General features: G+C 39.9%; 1 protein-coding gene across 4 annotated transcripts in view; it reads left to right on the plus strand.

Annotated features, from left to right (window-relative positions):
* FAM135A (family with sequence similarity 135 member A) overlaps positions 1-23,117 on the plus strand; it is a 165,484-nt gene that overhangs the window by 114,309 nt on the left and 28,058 nt on the right. For all 4 annotated transcript variants that reach the window (XM_088471165.1, XM_088471157.1, XM_088471177.1 and 1 more), the window contains 4 exons: positions 5,023-5,072; positions 5,437-5,592; positions 21,111-21,184; positions 21,740-21,894. In XM_088471165.1, coding sequence (XP_088327291.1) covers positions 5,023-5,072; positions 5,437-5,592; positions 21,111-21,184; positions 21,740-21,894 — 435 coding nt within the window. The remainder of the gene's footprint in view (positions 1-5,022; positions 5,073-5,436; positions 5,593-21,110; positions 21,185-21,739; positions 21,895-23,117) is intronic.

Below are 23,117 nucleotides of genomic sequence, written 5' to 3' on the forward strand. Positions count from 1 at the left end.
GGACTCTAAATTATCAACAAATGGAAAAATGACATATAATGTATATATCGGGTGTCTAAATCTAAGTTTCTATTTCTCATAAAGAATGGTCACGTTAGGAGGTATGCAGAAACTAATGAAGTGTATCACTCATGAAATAATGGATTAACAACGCAGCCTGATGGCCCTCGCAGCAGCCTTGCAAGCATTAGCAAAAGAGATTCAGTGGTGAATTGTTCGAGGGCGGCAGTTGTTAAAGTGTACACAGAGTGGACCAGCAGATATATAACTGTCTGAGCCAAGGCCTGTTGTCGTAAACTGCTACTGGATGCTGGAGCAGAACGGAGAGTGGGTAGACTTGTTCAGTCCCAAAGACATGCAACAGTGCATGAAATTATGGTTAATCTGAATCAGGGACCAATTCAGACGGCCTCTCAATGAACGCCGCGCATTACATTGTATGGGTCACAAAGGCAGAAGGCCTGTCCGTACACCATTGCTATCTGCTACAAACAGGTCAAAAAGCCTCCAGTTTACTGGAATCTGACAGTAAATGATTGACAAATTATGTTTTCAATCACACCATGCAGATGGTAGGGTGAGGGTGTAAATGGATCCACTACTATCAAACCTACAGTAACTGGAAGATGCAGTTCATTGCATTTGGGCTTATATTCCCCACAAAACATCCCGACAGTTAGGAGAATCCAAGACTAGAAGAATTTAACCAGTCTTAAGGGCAAAAGAGGTTATAATCGGGAAAACGGCTGACATGATCCCGACAGCCGGCTTCCCGACTGCTTTAACCCGGTGTGGGTTATTGACACGCGTCCATATCTAGACGCCTGTCATTTTCCCTACGCCGGGAGACAGGCGCCCAGCATCCCGATCGAAGGGATGCCGGGCGCCGCAAGCGGACAGCCGCGGGGGGGGAGGGTTAGGATTAGTGCACCCAAGGGGGATTTAGGATTAGGCCCCACCCGGGAGGGTAGGGGGAGGGAGGGATTAGGGTTAGGCACTTGGGGGGGGGGTTAGGGTTAGACACCCCTAAGGAGGGTTAGGGAGGTTAGGTTAGTGATTACTTACCTTAGGACGATCGGGATTTCCAGCGCTGTCGGGTTTTCGCTGTCGGGAATCGGACATGGCCAGCGGTATTTTACCGATTTCGGGCAAAAGGGGGCCCAAAAAAAGTACTAACCAGGTGCTCCTAATGATTTATCCACTCAGTGTATTTCTCTATTTCTATGTGTCTCTCCCTCTCTCTGTTTCTTTATCAACCAATTGAATAATATACGATGCATTCCTCAAAAGTGTGACCGGATGATAGTTTACTATAATCTTAATCTTCATATACAGGTTGCACTCAAGAAAATACATTCTGGAAAATGTAGCTCATATGCCTGAAGAAAGTATATTATTATTCTGGGAAGTTGGTACATGAGTTATATTTACCTGAGTGATTCATTTCTTGAGTGCCTCATATGTGTGTGTGTGTGTGTGTGTATATATATGTATATGTGTGTGTGTGTGTATATATATGTATATATATATATATATATATATATATATATATATATATATTACGGCAGGTAAAGTAAGTATTGAACACACCAACATTACACACAACTTAATTTATGGACATCTATGGTTTGATTTCATTGCATGGGCTGTGCTGAATTTGGTTACAATGTCATTACAATAGCCCCATTACAAATATATTTAGTGAGAAAAATGTTGGTGTTCAATACTTATTTTACCCACTGTGTGTGTATATATGTATGTATGTGTACATATATATATGTATTTGTGTGTGTATGTGTGTATATATATATATATATATATATATATAACACACACACACACAGGTGCATAAATATTGGGACATTGACAGAATTTTCATATTTTGGCCTCTATTCACCGCCACAATGGCTTTGAAATGAAACAAACAAGATGTGCTTTAACTGCAGACTTTCAGATTTAATTTGAGGGTAATTACATCCAAATCAGGTGAACGGTGTAGGAATTACAACGGTTTCTGTATGTGCCTCCCACTTTTTAAGGGGCCAAAAGTCATGGGACTATCAACTCAAAAGCTATTTCATGGACAGGTGTGGGCTATTCCCTTGTTATTTCATTATCAATTAAGCAGGTAAAAGGTCTGGAGTTGATTCTAGGTATGACATTTGCATTTGGAATCAGTGGCTGTTGACTCTCAATATGAGATCCAAAGAGCTGTCACTATCAATGAAGCAAACCATCATTAGGCTGAAAAATTAAAACAAACCCATCAGAGAGATAGCAAAAACATTAGGTGTGGCCAAATCAACTGTTCGGAACAAGCTTAAAAAGAAAGAACGCATCGGAGAGCTCAGCAACACCAAAAGACCCGTAAGACTACGGAAAACAACTGTGGTGGACGACAGAAGAATTATTTCTCTGGTGAAGAAAAACCCCTTCACAACAGTTGGCCAAATCAAGAACACTCTCCAGGAGGTAGGTGTATATGTGTCAAAGTCAACAATCAAGAGAAGAGTGAATATAGAGGGTTCACCAAAAGATGTAAACCATTGGTGAGCCACAAAAACAGGAAGACCAGATTAGAGTTTGCCAAACAACATCTAAAAAAGCTATTACAGTTCTGGAACAACATCCTATGGACAGATGAGACAAAGGTCAACTTGTACCAGAGTGATGGGAAGAGAAGAGTATGGAGAAGGAAAGGAACTGCTCATGATCCGAAACATACCACCTCATCAGTGAAGCATGGTGGTGGTAGTGTCATGGCGTGGGCATGTATGGCTGCCAATGGAACTGGTTCCCTTGTATTTATTGATGATGTGACTGCTGACAAAAGCAGCAGAATGAATTCTGAAGTGTTTCAGGCAATATTATACGCTCATATTCAGTCAAATGCTTCAGAACTCATTGGACGGCGCTTCACAGTACAGATGAACAATGACCCGAAGCATACTGCAAAAGCAACCAAAGAGTTTTTTAAGGCTAAAAAGTGGAATGTTATGCAATGGCCAAGTTAATCTCCCTGACCTGAATTCGTTTGAGCATGCATTTCACTTGATGAAGACAAAACTGAAGGGAAAATGCCCGAAGAATAAGCAGGAATTGAAGACATTTGCATTAGAGGCCTGGCAGAGCATCACCAGGGATGAAACCCAGCGTCTGGTGATGTCTATGCGGTCCAGACTTCAGGCAGTAGTTGCCTGCAAAGGATTTGCAACAAAGTATTAAAAGGTGAAAGTTAGATTTAGGATTGTTTAGTTTGTCCCATTACTTTTGGCCCCTTAAAAAGTTGGAGGCACATATAGAAACCGTTGTAATTCCTACACCGTTCACCTGATTTGGATGTAATTACCCTCAGATTAAATCTGAAAGTCTGCAGTTAAATCACATCTTGTTTGTTTCATTTCAAAGCCATTGTGGTGGTGAATAGAGGCCAAAATATGGAAATTCTGTCAATGTCCCAATATTTATGCACCTGACTGTATGTATGTATATATGTGTGTGTGTGTGTGTATGTATGTATGTGTTTATATATATATATATCTATATATATATATAAATCATGCATGCTGCTTCACTTATAATTTCCCTGTGTTGTATAGTAGGGAGGAAATTTCAATCATTCTGCTGGAGGGGGGTTCCTAAATAAAGTTTTGCTATAATTACAGTTTCAGGTGTATTAACCTCTATCTTTAAAGTGTATTTCTCTTACTTATTGAGTTATACAAGTGGCAGCCATTTTTTTTAGAGCCCAAAAGAGGCTGAAACCTATTAGCAGCTCAACAACAGTGGCTTCTACCAAGTGGTGAGTTAGTCTGAGAGAAGGGGAGAAGTGCCGATATATCATACAGGCTCATTTTGACCTCTGCACTTAAAAAATAAATTAATAACACTTACCATGCCTTTCCTAGCATTATCCATTGTGTGCAAATCTGTGACCACATTGTGTTCCCATATTCCTTGCATCTTTTGTTTTTTGCTTCCACTGTCTTGTCTCCTTGTGTGCTCCAGCCTCCTTCTATTTCATTGCCTACCCTTACCTGGTCTGTATCCAGCTAACCCTTTGCTTCTTGTATCTTCTTATTGCCTATTATCTTTATCCTACATCTCTTGTTTGCCCCCTCCTTTTGACTTCAAATATATATCATGTTCCTTATTTTCTTGACACTCTTGAGGTTGCTGTACAACAGATATACGAGACATTAACAATGTGAATTTTCATGGATGTGCTGCTTGGTGACTTAACCATATGTTTGAATGAATTAAAAATGAAAGCTTCTAATCTCATGAAACCATTCCCACAGTCTTCTACTGGTAATTTCTGGTGAATGGCTTTGTCTTTTGAGGAACCCAAGACATTTTGGAGTTTATACCATTTGAGGCACCTGTTTTCAATCGGACTTTGTGTTGAACCATATATTTTAAATTAGGCTAAAGGATAACTTTGCGTAAAACTAATAATTTAATTACAGAAAAAAAACATATGGACATATTTTTCTATGTGACGTTTCACATATCTGTTGATCCCCAGTAGGTTTAACAGTCCATGATCCTCTTCCTGCTTCAACAGTTTCCAACAAGTATAGCAAGTTTCATTGTCCCAGTACCACAAATTTGCCATTTGTAAACCTTCTCTGCCTGTTTTTATACAATTCTGGTGTGAAGAGGAGTGGTGAATGTGAACAGAACCTGAAATTAATGTTTTTGTTATCATAATATTCTCAGACTCCAAACTTTTTTATTTTTCTATCTTGGGATTGAGTTAACTAAAGGAAATGCCCACATTTATTAAATGCTTGACACTCCTTTATTTATGACTTTAACAAACCAATATCAAAAGATTGCAGTGACAATTAGATATTTCACTAAAGTATTATTGATCTATATATGATCTATATATGTAATATGCTGTATTTTACATGAACTGCAATCAATAAATATTTGTTTAGTTTATTGTAATGTGAAATGTTAATACATCTTTGAATATATTTACAACCTTGCACATGCCATTTTGTATTTTTTCAGAAAAAATTGATGTTGATGCACGTCTCTCAGAACTGTGTGAAGATGTTAAGGTATGTGAGACCAATCATTTGTAGGCCCAATCCAGTGATCGTTTTTGTATATATTTTGACAAGTAATCACCATGTCTGATACTCTGACAATTTCCTTAGTGTTGCAAATATTATGGTTAGTGTGATAATCTGGCTGTGATCTGAGGGGATAGTCATCCTACTCTGCCAGTAGACTTTAATTTTGTGTATCGTCGCACAGGAAGCTATCCTTCCATCTTGACTGTGAAAACAAAACGTTTGCTTCATACATCTTTGCTGGTCTGAATTAAGAAAATGCTACTGTTTTCAGCAGTATTTGCCTTTTTAGTGATGTTTAGCAAGGTGTTTTAATAATATATCCTTATTTCTTGCTTTGTTTTACCAGAAAATCGACAATCCAGATGAACTGGCGGAACTCATTAACATGAACCTTGCACAGCTTTGCTCACTTCTGATGGCATTGTGGGGACAGTTTCTGGAAGTTATTGTCTTGCAAGATGAAGTTACAGCTATTGTTGCACAGGAACATCATACACTAAGAGTGAGTATACAATGTGCTAATAATGACAGTGCTGTAGGCAGGGAAATTGTGGCTCTAACATTTATGTGTACAACACTGTGATGTAAGTTCTCACTGTGATATTAGAAGGATGCCAGTCTTAAAAAAAAATGTGTGTATGTATATATATATATATATATATCTATATATAATATATATCCTGCAAAGGTCAGCACTCTCTTTAAGTGGTCAATAGTGCTGCCTGGGGTGACCATTCAATGGTCCTCGAAAGGTACCAGTATACAATACATATCATAAGGAATGCACTCACCAGGGTTTCTCTTCAAGGTTCAGAAACTGGAAAAACCTACTTTAATATTCACATCATGATTTAAATGTCAAGAGGACGACATTTCGACCACACAAACGCGGTGGTCTTCAGGACACCACAGATGAAACATAGGACATACAAACACCCTCCAACACGGCCATAATATATACCCATAACAATTAACATTAGCTTTAGCTCCACCCGCAACATCCCTCCGGGACCGGAAGTGACCCTCGCGGGACGGAGACAGCATCGACATCACACAAAACTGCTGTTCACATACAGCTGAACTCACACTGAATGTAGCGGGGCTCCCAATAATGCAGGCGCGATTTTACTAGGGCTGAAACAACACCAATTCAAGCCTAATCCACATAGTTAGACTCACACTTGTGGTATGCGTTCCAGCTATACCGGAAGTTATGCGTTCCATTCACTCGGCTGCGTTACTTCCTTGTTTGCATGGTATTCCATTAGAAAACGTAAACGATGTCTAAAGGTTCCCAATTACTATCTAGCACTATTAATTTGTATAGAAAACATAAATATTATCAATGCTATTATTAAGCTACCATGTAACCTAATGCCTCATAGAGAAAAAAATGGGGAATATTCCTTCTAATAGTGTTATAGTAAACTAAACCTGATATAGTGTGTTTTATACAAATCTATACATGCATACATATCCACCAGGAACAGCCCTAGGCCCGGGCAAGCTGGGCCGTCGCCCAGAGCGCCACTGTATCCGGCGGGCGCAAGAAACGCCCACCCTCCCACCCGGCGCTACAGTGAATATGTAAGCTCAAGGGGAGGGAGCGGAGGAGGGAAGGGGCGGCAACACAGGACGGCGCTGGGTGCAGCAAAGCCTAGCGCCGGCCCTGATATCGACTTATATGTATGTTCATCTGAACAACAATTTTATTGAGTATAAGAATGGCCATAAGGAAGATGTAATCACAATTACCACATATAGCAATGCATAGTACAAAGCACCAAGAAAATTTTTGTGAAACATTTACCCAAAAACCACAACATGACACAGATCGTACATTATACAATTAAACATATAGTGGGCATCTGAGAGCTTAAACAAAAAACAATAATACCAATTAGAAAATAATAATAATAAAGATCAAAATTAGGATATAAGAATTGTATATAACAAAGAAAATATAAAAAATATTTATTGAAATGAAATGATGCAAGCGATTGTACTTGTTCAACCCTTTTGGGGCTACTGTTCCCAGTTTGTATATCCAAAAAGATTCTCTCTTTAGTAAGATGAGACCACGATCACCGCCTCTGGTTAGTGGCAGAATCCAATCAATCATCCTATATTTTAGGGCTGCCACTTGATGACCTTTGGATAAAAAATGGGCTGCAACTGGTTTATCTGTGCCTTTCTTATCATATGCCAATCTGATGGCAGACCTATGCTGAGCCATACGCTCACAAAAAAGATCTCACCGTCTTTCCGATGAACATTATGCTGCAAGGACAGCACAAAATATATATGACATGGTCCATCTGGCAAGATAATCGATGTTTGATAATAATACGCTTCCCACAGTGTGGATGCTGGAAGGATGTTCCAACAAGTAGCGCTCTGCAGGTACTACAGCCTAAGCAGCGATAGCAATCATTTTTCTTTGATAACCAGCTCTCCTGTTGCACCTTCGTAGTAGACATATTAGTCTTGTAAAGGAGATCTTTCAGGTTCGCTCCTCTGCGGATACTCATCAAGGGTGGTTTAGATCCGATTCCCTTTAGGTTTTGATCAGGCCTTAAGAGGGGCCAGTGTATTTTCACAGACTTTTGCACAGCTCTCACACCAGTGTCACATCTGGTACCCAAGATCAATCTGTCTCTTTGAGTACTGCTGTCCTTTGACCTTTCAGTTTCATTTGCTGATGATAATCCACGTGCCCTGGTGAGGCATCTTTCTACTGTTTGTTTGTTATAACCCTGTGCGTAAAATCTCTGACTGATCTCAGTCAACTGAGCCTCCATATTGTCATGTTCGGAATTGTTTCTGAAGACGTGCATAAATTGCGGTTCCAGTTTTAAACCGTGAAGAGAAGACCTGGTGAGTGCTTTCCTTATGATATGTTTTTAATATAAAAAAAATAATAATATATATATATATATATATATATATAATATAGTGTAGGGGTTGTAAAGGCACACTGATTGTGATATAACACTCCAAACAATTAAGTACAATATGTAAGGGGAATATATTTCTTTCTGTTATAAGTGACACACCTTAAACAATAATTAAGTGGCAGCTCCAATGTAGTGATAGGAATTTGGTGCCAAAAATAAATATATGGAGAAAGGAAAAAAGAAGGGCCTACTAGTGTCTAAAAAATATTTTAAATCAAACCACAAGTGAGACAAAGCTGGTGAGTATTACACTACTTATCTGGTAAGAAGTTCTTCGGTCATGTGACCATAGGGAGAAATATATGGAAAAAACAAAAAGAAAACCAACGTAGTGTGTACCATACCACGCTGTATGTTATTGTCTAAGTCATGAAAAACTCTATTTTGACCCTTTTTTAGGGAATATTTCTTTCCCAAAAGATTGCCACAATCAAAAGGTCATGATAAGTTTCTCTATATAAAAAGTATTTAATAACACAGTGACACATAATGGTAAGAAGACACACGTACAAGAAAAATAAATATTATATGCTTTTCTATCCATTCAGGGGAGATCAAGGTACAGCAACCCAAGGTACAGCAGGCCAACGCGTTTCGTCTCTAGGACTTCATCAAGGGGATATAGACCATATGATAAAGTGCTGTATTTATACCTTAGTGAAATGAGGATCACACATGTAAAACTATTGTGATATCACTTGCTGTATCTAAAAATCTCAATAGAGCTTAATCAGAGTTAAAATCAATAATTTATAGAGAAATGTAAGACCATCTATAAAAAAAATAGTAGGCACAGAAATATTGACACATAGAAAAAACAAAAGAATAGATCAAATTTGATCCGCGGATATTCCATGTCCGGTATCGGACCACCGGTGGAACGCAGCTGGCATGCAATCATGTCGCTTCCGGTAACGGGACATAAGGAAAACAAGTCTTTGGACAGAACATCGTCACTTCCGGCATCGAATTTCCAGTGGGACGCAAATTATATACAAGATACATCACAGATACACATAAGGATGCTGACACATACAAAAAAGGTAGGGGGTGGATCAAGTTTGTCCCACAGGTGTTCTAATGCTGAACCGCCGATGGAACGCAGCTGACACGCGTCCACGTCACATCCGGTGATGGGTCATTGGAGAAACAAGTCCATGGTTTGGCATCATCATTTCCGGCATCCAGTCTCCGGTGGGACGTAAATTTTATCCAAGGTGCATCACAGGTGGGAGGCACCGCCATCATTAACCGACCACATCATTTCCTGTATCGGGTCTCCACTGGAATGAAAACCGGGCCAGGTGGAACGCATCGCCATCTTGGAAAGGGGAAAACATTTTGTTCTAATCTTTAATGTCCAAACTCAATCCAAAACTCTGCCATAATACAGTATATTGGTCAAATGAAGATTTCTTTAGACATATAACTGTCTCCTTTTCTTTATGCGGGCCATAGGTTACTTAAGAGCATTAGGCAGCCATCTTTCTTTCTGGAGAGGGCAAAAGTCCCCTAAAAATAAACAGTGCATTAAAACACAGTAAAGGGAGACCGTAGGTACATCAATTAGAACAATAATTGGGGGCTAATGAGAAATGGTATAAAATGTTAAGAAATTAAGCTAAAATGACTAAAATAGCAAAACCAAAACTAAAAAATCTATAGGGGATTGTAAAAAAAAAAAAAAAAAAAAATCTTTAAAAGGTTCTATAAAAAAGGGGGATATCATAAAAAGGTGCTATTTCAAAATGTTCGTTAAATCCAAGTAGGTAGAGTTGTCAGTAACTCATAGATCCAGAACATCTCTCTTTCAGACAGTTTGTTCAGAATATCACCTCCTCTTTCTCTGGGTTTTACAAGTTCAATAGCTTTAAAAGTCAAAAATTCTGGATCAGAGCAGTGTTCATCCAAAAAATGTTTAGATACTGTATGACTGGTGACCTTATTTTTTATGTTTAGCACATGCTCTTGAATGCGCAATTTCAAATTTCTTTTAGGTTTTTCAAGATGCTTGAACCCGCATGCGCATTCTAGCAGGTATATCACCATGGTCGAATGACAGTTCATAAAGTCTTTAATAATAAATTCTTTAGAGTTATTATGATTCGTGAATTTTTTCCTAATAATGTATTTATTACACTGCTATTATCTTTCAAAAAGGATGGTAACTGAGTTACATATTTCTGAAGGAAGATGTCAATATACACAGACAGATGAGATGTCATGGAATCAATACCCGCAATTATGGGTTTTCCCGGTGGATTAAAGATTTATGAATCTTTGGTAAAAAATAAATCATTGGTATTACCGGGGTAGAGGTTATTAAATATTGGAATTCTTCTTTATGAAGTACATTATTATGGAAATATTGAATAAGAATATTCCTAAGTTCTTCAATAAAGTCATTTGTTGGATCCTGTGACAGTTTTTTATATGATGTTTCATCGTTCAATAGTCTCAAAGCAAAAAACACTGGAACGTCTTATTGATGGATCCAATTCTTAAGGGGATTTTACCATCTAAAACAAAAATTGTGTACAGGAAAAATAAAAATCTGTAGGATATTCTAGCTCCTAGTCTATATAGAAAAAAATTCATTATCAGATACTAATTCCTTCATGAAATGTAAAAGGTGTTATAAATGTGGCAGTTGTAACATTTGCAGATTTCTTCATCCAAATAGGAAAAAATTCACGAATCCTAAAAGAATTTATTATTGAAGATTTTATGAACTGTCATTCGACCATGGTGATATACCTGCTAGAATGCGCATGCGGGTTCAAGTATGTTGGAAAAACTAAAAAAAATTTGAAATTGCGCATTCAAGAGCATGTGCGAAACATAAAAAATAAGGTCGCCAGTCATACAGTATCTAAACATTTTTGGATGAACACTGCTCTGATCCAGAATTTTTGACTTTTAAAGATATTGAACTTGTAAAACCCGGAGAAAGTGGAGGTGACATTTTGAACAAACTGTCGAAAAGAGAGATGTTCTGGATCTGAGTTACAGACACACTCCCCGCTTGGATTTAACGAACATTTTGAAATAGCACCTTTTTTTATGATATCCCCCTTTTTATAGAACCTTTAAAAGATTTTTTTTTTTTTTTTTGTTTTTTTTTTTTTTTTTTTTTTAGAATCCCCTAAAGATTTTTTAGTTTTGGTTTTGCTATTTTGGTCATTTTTAGTTTCTTTTTCTTAACATTTTATACCATTTCTCATTAGCCCCCAATTATTGTTCTATTTGATGTACCTACGGTCTCCCTTTACTGTGTTTTAATGCACTGTTTATTTTTAGGTGACTTTTGCCCTCTCCAGAACGAAAGATGGCTGCCTAATGCTCTTAAGTAACCTATGGCCCGCATAAAGAAAAGGAGATAGTTATATGTCTAAAGAAATCTTCATTTGACCAATATGTTATGGCGGAGTTTTGGAATGAGTTTGGACATTAAAGATTAGAACAAAATGTGTTCCCCTTTCCAAGATGGCGATGCGTTCCACCTGGCCCGGTTTTCATTCCAGTGGAGATCCGATACAGGAAATGATGTGGTCGGTTAAAGATGGCGGTGTGTTCCACCTGTGACGTACCTTGGATAAAATTTGCATCCCACCGGAGACTAGATGCCGGAAATGATGATGCCAAACCATGGACTTGTTTCTCCAATGATCCGTCACCGGATGTGACGTGGACACGTGTCAGCTGCGTTCCATCGGCGGTTCAGCATTAGAACACCTGTGGGACAAACTTGATCCACCCCCTACCTTTTTTGTATGTGTCAGCATCCTTATGTGTATCTGTGATGTGTCTTGTATATAATTTGCGTCCCACTGGAAATCCGATGCCGGAAGTGACGATGTTCTGTCCAAAGACTTGTTTTCCTTATGTCCCGTTACCGGAAGCGAAGTGGTTGCATGCCAGCTGGGTTCCATCGGTGGTCCGGTACCGGACCTGGATTATCCGCGGATCAAATTTGATCTATTCTTTTGTTTTTTTCTATGTGTCACTATCTTTGCCTACTATTTTTTTTATAGATGGTCTTACATTTCTCTATAAATTATTGATTTTAACTCTGATTAAGCTCTATTGAGATTTTTAGGTACAGCAAGTGATATCACAATAGTTTTACATGTGTGATCCTCATTTCTAATTTCACTAAGGTATAAATACAGCACTTTATCATATGGTCTATATCCCCTTGATGAAGTCCTAGAGATGAAACGCATTGGGATGCTGTACCTTGGGTTGCTGTACCTTGATCTCCCCTGAATGGATAGATAAGCATATATTATTTATTTTTCTTGTAAGTGTGTCTTCTTACCATTGTGTCACTGTGATATTAAATACTTTTTATATTGATAAACTTATCATGACCTTTTGATTGTGGCAATCTTTTGAGAAAGGAATATTCCTTTAAAAAGGGTCAAAATAGAGTTTTTCATGATGTAGACAATAACATACAGTGTGGTATGTTACACACTATGTTGGTTTTTTTTTTTTTTCCATATACTTCTCCCTATGGTCACATGACCGAAGAACTTCTTACCAGATAAGTAGTGTAATACTCACCAGCTTTGTCCCACTTGTGGTTTGATTTAAAATATTTTTTAGACACCAGTTGGCGCTTCCTTTTTTCTCTCTCTCTCTCTCTCTCTCTCTCTCTCTCTCTCTATCTATCTATCTATCTATCTATCTATCTATATATATATATATATACATACATACATACATACATACATACACAGTCAGGTCCATAAATATTGGGACATTGACAGAATTTTCATATTTTGGCCTCTATTCACCACCACAATGGTTTTGAAATGAATCAAACAAGATGTGCTTTAACTGCAGACTTTCAGATTTGATTTGAGGGTAATTACACCCAAATCAGGTGAACGGTGTAGGAATTACAACAGTTTCAATATGTGCCTCCCACTTTTTAAGGGGCCAAAAGTAATGGGACTATCAACTCAAAAGCTATTTCATGGACAGGTGTGGGCCATTCCCTCGTTATTTCATTATCAATTAAGCAGGTAAAAGGTCTGGAGTTGATTCTAGGTGTGACATTTGCATTTGGAACCAGTTGCTGTCAACTCTCAATATGAGATCCAAAGAGCTGTCACTATCAGTGAAGCAAGCCATCATTAGGCTGAAAAATCAAAACAAACCCATCAGAGAGATAGCAAAAACATTAGGTGTGGCCAAATCAACTGTTTGGAACATTCTTAAAAAGAAAGAACGCATTGGAGAGCTCAGCAACACCAAAAGACCACGGAAAACAACTGTGGTGGATGACAGAAGAATTATTTCCCTGGTGAAGAAAAACCCCTTCACAACAGTTGGCCAAATCAAGAACACTCTCCAGGAGGTAGATGTATGTGTCAGTCAACAATCAAGAGAAGACTTCACAAGAGTGAATATAGAGGGTTCACCACAAGATGTAAACCACTGGTGAGCCACAAAAACAGGAAGACCAGATTAGAGTTGGCCAAACAACATCTAAAAAAGCCATTACAGTTCTGGAACAACATCCTATTGACAGATGAGACAAAGATCAACTTGTACCAGAGTGATGGGAAGAGAACAGAAGGAAAGGAACTGCTCATGATTCAAAACATACCACCTCATCAGTGAAGCATGGTGGTAGTAGTGTCGTGGCGTGGGCATGTATGGCTGCCAATGGAACTGGTTCCCTTGTATTTATTGATGATGTGACTGCTGACAAAAGCAGCAGAATGAATTCTGAAGTGTTTCGGGCAATATTATATGCTCCTATTCAGTCAAATGCTTAAGAACTCATTGGACGGTGCTTCACAGTGCAGATGGACAATGACCCGAAGCATACTGCAAAAGCAACCAAAGAGTTTTTTAAGGCTAAAAAGTGGAATGTTATGCAATGGCCAAGTCAATCCCCTGACCTGAATCCGATTGAGCATGCATTTCACTTGATGAAGACAAAACTGAAGGGAAAAAGCCCCAATAACAAGCAGGAACTGAAGACATTTGCAGAAGAGGACTGGCAGAGCATCACCAGGGATGAAACCCAGCGTATGGTGATGTCTATGCGTTCCAGACTTCAGGCTGTAATTGCCTGCAAAGGATTTGCAACAAAGTATTAAAAAGTGAAAGTTAGATTTAGGATTGTTTAGTTTGTCCCATTACCTTTGGCCCCTTAAAAAGTGGGAGGCACATATAGAAACCGTTGTAATTCCTACACCGTTCACCTGATTTGGATGTAATTACCCTCAAATTAAATCTAAAAGTCTGCAGTTAAATCACATCTTGTTTGTTTCATTTCAAATCCATTGTGGTGGTGAATAGAGGACAAAATATGAAAATTCTGTCAATGTCCCAATATTTATGGACCTGACTGTGTGTGTGTGTGTGTGTGTCAGGAGTACAAAACTTCATATAGAGTTGGTCTGAATACACATTCAGTGATGTGGGCCTGTTTTCGGTCCCTTAATCTGGTGGCATTCTTAAATCGACTCTTAAAAGCCAGGCAATTCTTTTAACCCTTCACCATGCGACAGTATATCAAATATTCCCAACCAGTTGTTAAAGCCGGGTTCTTTTATAACAATTTTAAGTACGAGGACGTGTCCTATATTCCCAGCAGGTAGAAGAACCAGGTGAAGCTTAACCCAGACTGAAACTGATTTAAGAATCGTGTAGGGTCATCGATTTGATAGTCCGCACCCATCACATGAGAGGTCCACCTCTCACATCTGTAAGGGTGCAGGGGGTGAATAACATCATCTCTTCAGTATTGGGGCAGGTTATAAAGTCATTTTATGCTACTCATGTATTTATCTATATTGTATTTTATATAAACAATTTTACCTATGTTGATATATAAAGAATAAAATATTTAGGTATATAAGATTCTTTGCTGCCATTAGGCTTTTACTTTTGGTTGATGTTTTTAACAAAAAAAGGGTGTATGAGTTAGTTATCAGCTGACATTTTAAAAACTTGTTATAAAAACTACCCTGTAGTGGAGATTCTTCCTACAGACGAAGGTACCCCAATCCTTGTTTGTCTATTTTACGGCCTCTAGTAGCTGAGGTCTACCTGTAAGGTGCTGCTCGTGATATATGTTAGCGCAATATAAAGGAGATATATATATATATATATTTTTTTTTTTTTAAATAAATGTTTTTTGGGTTTTTTTTATTAATGAGGGTAACCTTTGTAAACGTGTGATTTAATAGGGATGCATGCTTTATTAATCAAAAGCTATAAGACTTCCATCAATTAAGTTTCTCGTTTTTGCTTTCTGATCATGCCAATGTTTGCTTCCTCCAATCCAACATTTGTATTGTTATTTAAAAAATACACCCTTGTGCCCAGTATTAGTAGTGTTTCTGTCCCATTTTATTTTGCAGGGAATGTGTGGTCTGTTGGGTTACTTGAGGTGACAGGGTTTTTTTTTTAATAAACCATCTGTTACACGCGTTTATCAAGACTGACCAAGTATAGCATTGACAGATGGTATTGCTGTATATAGTGATGAAATGCAACTGATTAGAACATGTGAGTAGTATGAACCTGAGATATGATATTCACACAGGCTTGTATAACATGGATGTTAAACATATTGGCACTTCTTACCAGATAGGAAACCATGGTGTTCAGAAACTTTGGTGGCCTATTGCATTCAGCACATACAGCACTTTCACCACTGGAGCTCTGGGCCTGATTCAGAGCCGCTTGTAAGCGGCCGCTCATTCGCTCCAAGCGACGTTCGCAGATCTGCGCATGCGTATGTGTCGTAATGCGCATGCGCCAACCAGTCAGTGCGGTCGGAAATCGAGCGCTCGCAAAATAGCGAGTGCCTGCTAATTTGAGTGACAGGATGAAGCGTTTGTGGGTGGTAACGGGAAGGTGCTTGAAAACGGGGAGTGGTGATCCAAACGCAGGCGTGCCAAACGGTCAAAACGAGCTTTTTAAGGGTGTGCATAATTAACAAAGCAGCGTCATCGACCACGTCACTTGGTTGTTTCTTAGCCTGAACTGTTCGCATGATTGCGGTAGGAAAATCCTACCACAAGCACTGCGAGCAGTTCAGACACCTTTCGATGTACTCGATTAATCAAATAAATAGCGGAGATGACGTAGGATGCGAGCGGCCAGGGGGCGTCTTTACAAAATAGCGAGTGCATGTTTTGTTCGCTCGCTCAGACATAGAGGCGTCAACAGACCGCAAAGAGCGAGCGCTCAATTTAAATATCCGGCCCCTTTATTCTGAACGAGCGAGCGCAAATAGCGTCCGGCTCTGAATCAGGCCCTCTGTTCTGTTATACCTATTGAATGCTATGTGCGACTAAAGCTTCTGGCAAAAGTGATTTTTTTATCTTGTTTTTAAGCAAATACTTAACAAACAGTGCAAGTAATGTAGCATTACAAAAATTTACAGTGGTACAGGGTTTTTTACTTTTTAAGTACAGAGGAAAAGGAACAAGGTTGCAGCAATAAAACCACATCTGGTGTCCCGGAAACTGGAGATTAGGTTTGTCACAAACTGTGAATAATAAAATGTAATGAGGGGTGACATGACTGTTATAATCCACAGAACATTCTAATTCTGAATATGTCAAACCCCCATGGAAATCTGCAGGGTCCGCCTATTACCTGGGGACTTGGTTGTAACATGCAGTGTTTAAAAGAAAAACATTTATCTAGATTTGTCGCAACAAATCAGCATTCAGTGAATCCAGTACAAAGCGATACCACCAATAGTAGTTTGTCACTGGTGATATGGTGAAAATCATCTTACAATTTGCTGCACTTCTGACATTTGGCAATTATGTTTTTATCTGTAATATATTTTCTTTTCTCAATAGACATCATTTGTATTTCTAAGCCCTTGTGTTTTATAGGCTATTATAATAGGTGTGCTCCAAAACCAATTTTGTGGATACCATGGGGATAATGTAGTGATCCAGGCACCAAAGAGTTAAGCTTTCAGCTCCCAGGATGCCTCAGGTCCTCCTCCACATATACCCCTCCCCGGCCAAAGGCATTCAGTTGTTTGTTTGGTGCGGCAGGATTCAAACACACCTTTGTAACAGGACTGCTCATGCAGTCCCAAGCTTTTATTTTATTTCTATGTTTTTGAGTTAGCAGTTCTGAGAATCTGAATTAAGACACCTGCACTGTGACTCCGTCTACCTCCGCCGGGCCACAACACCAGTAACATCTTTGTTGATTTTCGGCGAGTCACGTCAGAGCTTGCTAGCAACGATGCTGGGGCCCGACTTCAACCAGACGCGGAGATGTCCGGTAAAGCAATTCGCGCGCGGTAGTCCTTGCTTCCGGCGCTGGAGACGCACCGGAAGCCCCTGCATTGAGGGCTCGGAGCAGTCCGCTCCCCCACTAAACCTCCGGGGCCTTATCATCTGACGCTTTATCGTCTTGCTCAGCATATAGATTCGGATGCATCATCGGAGAAATCAGATCATGCGCTGGGTTTTTCTCCAGGGGTCTTGGAGGACAATCCTTCTACAGTGGATGTTCCTTCTTTGGTGAGGGTGGTCAAATCAATCCTAAATATACAGGATGATGAGCCGTCTCTTAGAAAGAAGGCTGCAGTGTTTAAACACCAGAAGGTGGTAAAAGCTGAGTTTCCTAAATCTGAGCAGCTCACTGAAATTATGGAAGAGGCATGGAGTAACCCGGGTAAACTGTTTCATGTTACGAAAGATTAGCATTGTTGTATCCTTTCCCAGCTTCTGAATGTACTAAGTGGGAAATCCCTCTTACTGTGGATGCTCATGTGACACATTTAGTCAGGAATGCTATGTTGCCTATTCCATCAGCATCTTCTCTTAAAGATCCTACAAATGGAAAAATGTAAACATATATTTTAAAGCAGTATTTTCATCAAATGGAGCTGTTACTTGACCAGCTATTGCTGGGGCTTGGCTAGCCAAGGCCGCTTAAGAATAGACGGGGCAAATGCTACCAGAGAACAGCTGACCTATATCTCCCACATACGGGAAGCGGCTTCCTATTTGGGAGAAGCTGCAATAGATGCTGGGCTCCTAGCTTTTAAAGCATCGGCAGCTTCAGCTGTGGCTCGCAGAGTCCTTTGCTTAAGGTCGTGGAAAGCAGATAAAGGATCAAAGGCTCTTGAATCCTTACCCTTTTTTGGAAATATACTTTTTGGAACAGAATAAGATAAGATAATAGCTACTCTGGCATCTTCAAAATCTGCAGGTCTGCCGTCAACCGCTCCATTAAAGTCTAGGCAGTCTTTTTTTGGTCCGTTCGCCCTCAGGGACGAGCAAAAGGACAGTCTTCTTCCAGGCCGTCTAGTTCTTGAAGGACAACCAAGCAGCAAACTAAAAGGTCCTGGCCGGCCAGACGTCCAGCTTCTAAGCTGGACGACAAACCCTTTGCCTGATGGGGCGGACATCCTCCTGGGGGATCCCAGGGTGGGGGGCCGACTTCTCCTATTTGCGGACTACTTACATCAAACAACAACAGACTCCTGGGTCCGAGAAGTGGTGTCTCGAGTGCATGCCCTCACTCTCCGGAGGCATCCTCCCCAAAAGTTTTTTTTCGCACAACTCTCCCATCAGATTCTATCAAGACCTTGGCCCTCCAGGAGGCTATTTACTCCCTGCTGCGGGCAGGGATGATGATCCCGGTTCCTGTGGGTCAACAAGCAAGGGGTTATTATTCCAATCTATTTTTGATTCAGAAACCGAATGGGTCTTCTCGCCCTATTCTGAATCTGAAAGCCCTCAACAAGTTCATATGTGTGTACCTAAGTTCCGTATGGAGACTCTTCGGTCAATTATTTTTGCATTGGAACCTGGTGATGTTATGGCTACATTGGACATGCAGATATGCATCTTGAATGTGCCTATTACACCATCTCACCAACAATTTCTACGGTTTGCTGTCCTGCAACAACATTACCAATTTCAGGCACTGCCCTTTGGTCTATCAATGGCTCCTCGGGTCTTCACCAAAATATTGGCGGTCATGACTGCCTACCTCAGGCATCAGGGAATCAGAATACTACCATATCTGGATGACCATCTGATATTGGCACAGTCTCCAGCTGTTCTATAACACCATCTCCAACTGACCATGGCCTGTCTACAGACGCACGGCTGGATCATCAATTGGTAGAAAACCTCTTTCTCCAGCACACTGTGGATGGTACATCTGGGGGCATTTATGGATTCTCAAGCACAAAGGGTGTTTCTGCCAGAGGACAAGATAGCTTCCAAACCATTGCGAATACGCAAATTGCTGCACAATCGAATGCTTGGCCCAGACGTCATCGGTTCACAGACATACGGAATTTATCCATAGACAGTCCGTTTCCTCTTCCTCTATGGCCAGATCTGTTAACGCAGGGTCCCAGAGTTTGGCATTCATTTGGTAAATGGTGTTCCCACAGAAAGTATGACCCTAAGGTTTTTTTTAGGTTTTCCCGGGTACTTGCTTTTCTCCAGGCTGGGTTAGACCCGCCTGGACACCCTGAGAGTGCAGGTTTCTTCTGCTGTCACTCTGGTTCCAGAGAAGGATTGTTTCTTTGCCAGATGTTAGAATTTGTCTTCAGGGGGTTCTCAGAGTTCAGCCACCTTTTGTCCCACTGGTAGCACCATGGGATTTGTCTGGTTCTCAAGGGGCTACATGCTCCCCCATTTGAACCTCTGGACTCTGTAGATTTGAAATGGTTGATAGCGAAGACACTTTTTCTCCTCGCTATCTCTTCTGTACGCAGGCTCTCTGATTTGGCAGCGCTCTCTTGTCGCTCCTCGTTTTTGATTTTTCACCAGGATAGAGCTGTTTTCCATACAAGGGAGGGTCACCTTCCTAAGGTAGTGTCCCTTTTTCATGTGAATGAAGATATTGTGGCTCCAGCTTTTCAGTCTTCAGACCTTTCTGTAGGTGAAGCCTCCCTGGATGTGGTTCGTGCTCTGCGTATCTATGTGGAGCATACAAACTGTTAGAAAATCAGATGCTCTTTTTGTGCTATATGGTTTTCACAAACGAGGTTGGCCAGCTAACAAACTCTGGCTCAATGGTTACGTATGACTATCTCTCAGGTCTACACACAGGCTGATCTACCTGTCCTAAACACGGCGACAGCACATTCTACCCAGTCTGTGGGACCATTGTGGGCGTTTAGTCGTGGTGCCTCTTCTGAACAAATGTGCAAGTCAGCTACATGGTCTTCAGTCCACACTTTTCTGAGGTTCTAGTTTTGCCTCTCATGATGCTTCCTTTGGGCGACAAATTCTCCTTTCTGCTCAGGAGCATCCCCACCCTTAAGGGGAACCGCTTTAGGACTTTCCCATGGTATCCCTGTGGATCCCTAAGGACCCTGAAGAAGAACATAAGAGTTATGATAGACTTACCTTTGATAACTCTCTTTTTCTTCAAAGTCCATAGGGTCCACAGGGCACCCACCCTGACGCACCTGGCTGCATTGGGTAATTTTTCTTTCGGTAACGGATTCTTTAATTTTCTGAGAGTGGTTCTGGTGTACGATTGTTCTTCCTTCTCCTCTTTCCTTCTCTTGCCTTGGGCTTATTTACAGAACTGAATTCCTGTGGCCGGGGGCGGGGTATATGTAGACGAGGACCTAAGGCATTCTGGGAGTCGAAATCTTAACTGTTTGGTCCCTGGATCACTCTAACCACATTATCCCCATGGTATCCCGTGGACCCTATGGACCACGCAGAAAGCGTTATTAAAGGTAAGTCTACCATAACTTTTTTTTTTTAATTTTAGTTCATTTTATTGCAACAAATTATGCTAATCTCAACCTGAATTCAATCCATAATTCACATGTTCGAATTAAGCATTCTAAAATCACTGGAAAATCAGAATTGAATTTAAGTTGAACAAATTCCAAGGTGGTATACAATTTTGCACACACAAAAACCAAGAATATGGACAAACCCTGAACCCAAACCTGGATTTGTTTAAGCTCTATACTTTATGGAAGGAAGCTGTAGATGTATGTGTAGAATTGAGACCCTGGCATTACTATTAGAATCAGTGTATACAAAGTTTTCATTTGCTGTGTTTTCAGGTTCGCAGATTTGCAGAAGCTTTCTTTTGCCTCGAGCATCCCAGACAAGCAGCCCTGGCATACCAAGAATTACAGTGAGTATTCATGGTCTACATGTAATAACTTGTATAACTTTCTTGTTTAGGTTTTCACCCTGTAAATTTACATTTATGATTATGCAGGAGTTTTATGAAAAGCAAATATATGTTTATCGGATATTGAGTAAAGGGCAGACTAAATGGGCCAAGTGGTTCTTATCTGCCGTCAAATTCTCAGCACAACTCGTTTTACTGTTACAATTCTAATTTTGTATAAGTTTACAATCATAGTATTGCAGCGTTTTAATCCCTTTCTTATATTATATATTATTCGAGCACATATTATGATTTCATGTAAAAATATTAATTTCAACAGTTGATAACGTGCAGGAATAAGACCAAGGGGAGAGATTGTATTACATTGCAGTTTGGTGCATTCACATTGAAACTTATCTTTGCTACAACAGCTGGGTCCGTCTTTTACCTTGATATATTTTATTATGTTTCAGTATCTCTGAACAATATTCATCTGATTTCCAAATGTAGTTTTTAATAAATGAACATTTAAAGACTTCTTATGTAAAAAGTTATTGGTTTATTTTGTCTCTACAGTGCCCAGAGCCATCTTCAGATGTCAACGGCGATTAAGAACTCCACCTACTTCAGTTCCCTTCCACCTCTTCCTATAGAATGCAGTGAACTGGATGGAGATTTTAACTCCCTCCCTATTATTTTTGAAGATCGATATTTAGATTACATTACAGAAGGTATATATTGCTTTAAAATATATATAAAATATGCACTTTAATTCAAGAAGTGCTATATACTGTACAGAGAGAAACAGGTTTCTGGTACATACAAATGATTCCATCAAATGATAACTTGTTAATCTACATCCTAATTTAGTTTAATGACAATCTGTACAGTCAAAGGCAGGAAACAGGAACATGTCCCACAGACTCTCCAACATAGGGCCATATTCAATTGCCGGCGAAAAGTCCTGGAGTTTTCGCCATCTTTGCCCCCAGAAAATATTGCGCTTGTCACCGCGATTTGCCCTATTCAATTCCAAAGGACGCGAAAATGCATCCCAGCGAAACTCAAATTGGCGAAAAGTCCTGTCAGATTTGGGGAAATAACCCTGACACCCCCAAAACCTTTACTAACATTGGGGTTCATGGTAGATAGCCCTGCTGAAGCTATTTGGGGTACTTAAATGCTCTCACTTGCTGCTAATTAGCGTCTTTGCACAAGTGGTGAAGAATAGCATTTAGCAGTTTTTTTGGTGAAAATAACTAGTCCCTGCAAAATTTGGGGTCCATGAAAATGGGTGCAAGCATGGTTAAAGTGAGGTCTTAAAAAGCGTTAAAAAAAAGCACCTTCAGCAAGCACCTGCAATCATACTTGCAGACTCTCCCCCCCCCCCCCCCAAAGTCTATTTCACTAGTTTTTAAGTTTGTACCCCAACTCTGAACTTCTTCGCCCCCTTTTTTCAAAGTAATTTTTTGGGGTGTTCCTTAATTCTTTTTTTTTTTTAATATATTTTTGACGCAGTTTACATTTGGGGACCTGTCCTAAGAGTGCAGGGTGGTTTCCCCACCTTTGCACCCCAAAACTGCAATTCTGCACAGCTATTCATAGGCAAAACTTTTCCGACAGGTACATTGCAAAAGTCGCAACAATTGAATACGTTTTGCGAAAGAAACTACTTTTCAACGCTAATTGAATACGGCCCATAGTTTGAAAATATTTGGCATGCAGGTGTGCCAACTGTAGGGGTGAGTGGACACAAATGATTTGAGTACGGGCCTTTTTAGGGCAGAGGGCACCTAATCACTTCTCCTAAATGGCACTAGATGGACCAGCATCCCTGTCCGTTACTCACCCCATATATTCCTCACAGACAAAGATACACAAAATGGAAATTGCTTAATCAGTTTATAAGTATTGCTAAGCCACCTAATGATGGATCTTTCATAGTATGGTTATT

Source organism: Taudactylus pleione, unplaced genomic scaffold (genome assembly GCF_031769625.1).
Source record: "Taudactylus pleione unplaced genomic scaffold, aTauple2 ptg000015l, whole genome shotgun sequence".
Classification (NCBI taxonomy): domain Eukaryota; kingdom Metazoa; phylum Chordata; class Amphibia; order Anura; family Myobatrachidae; genus Taudactylus; species Taudactylus pleione.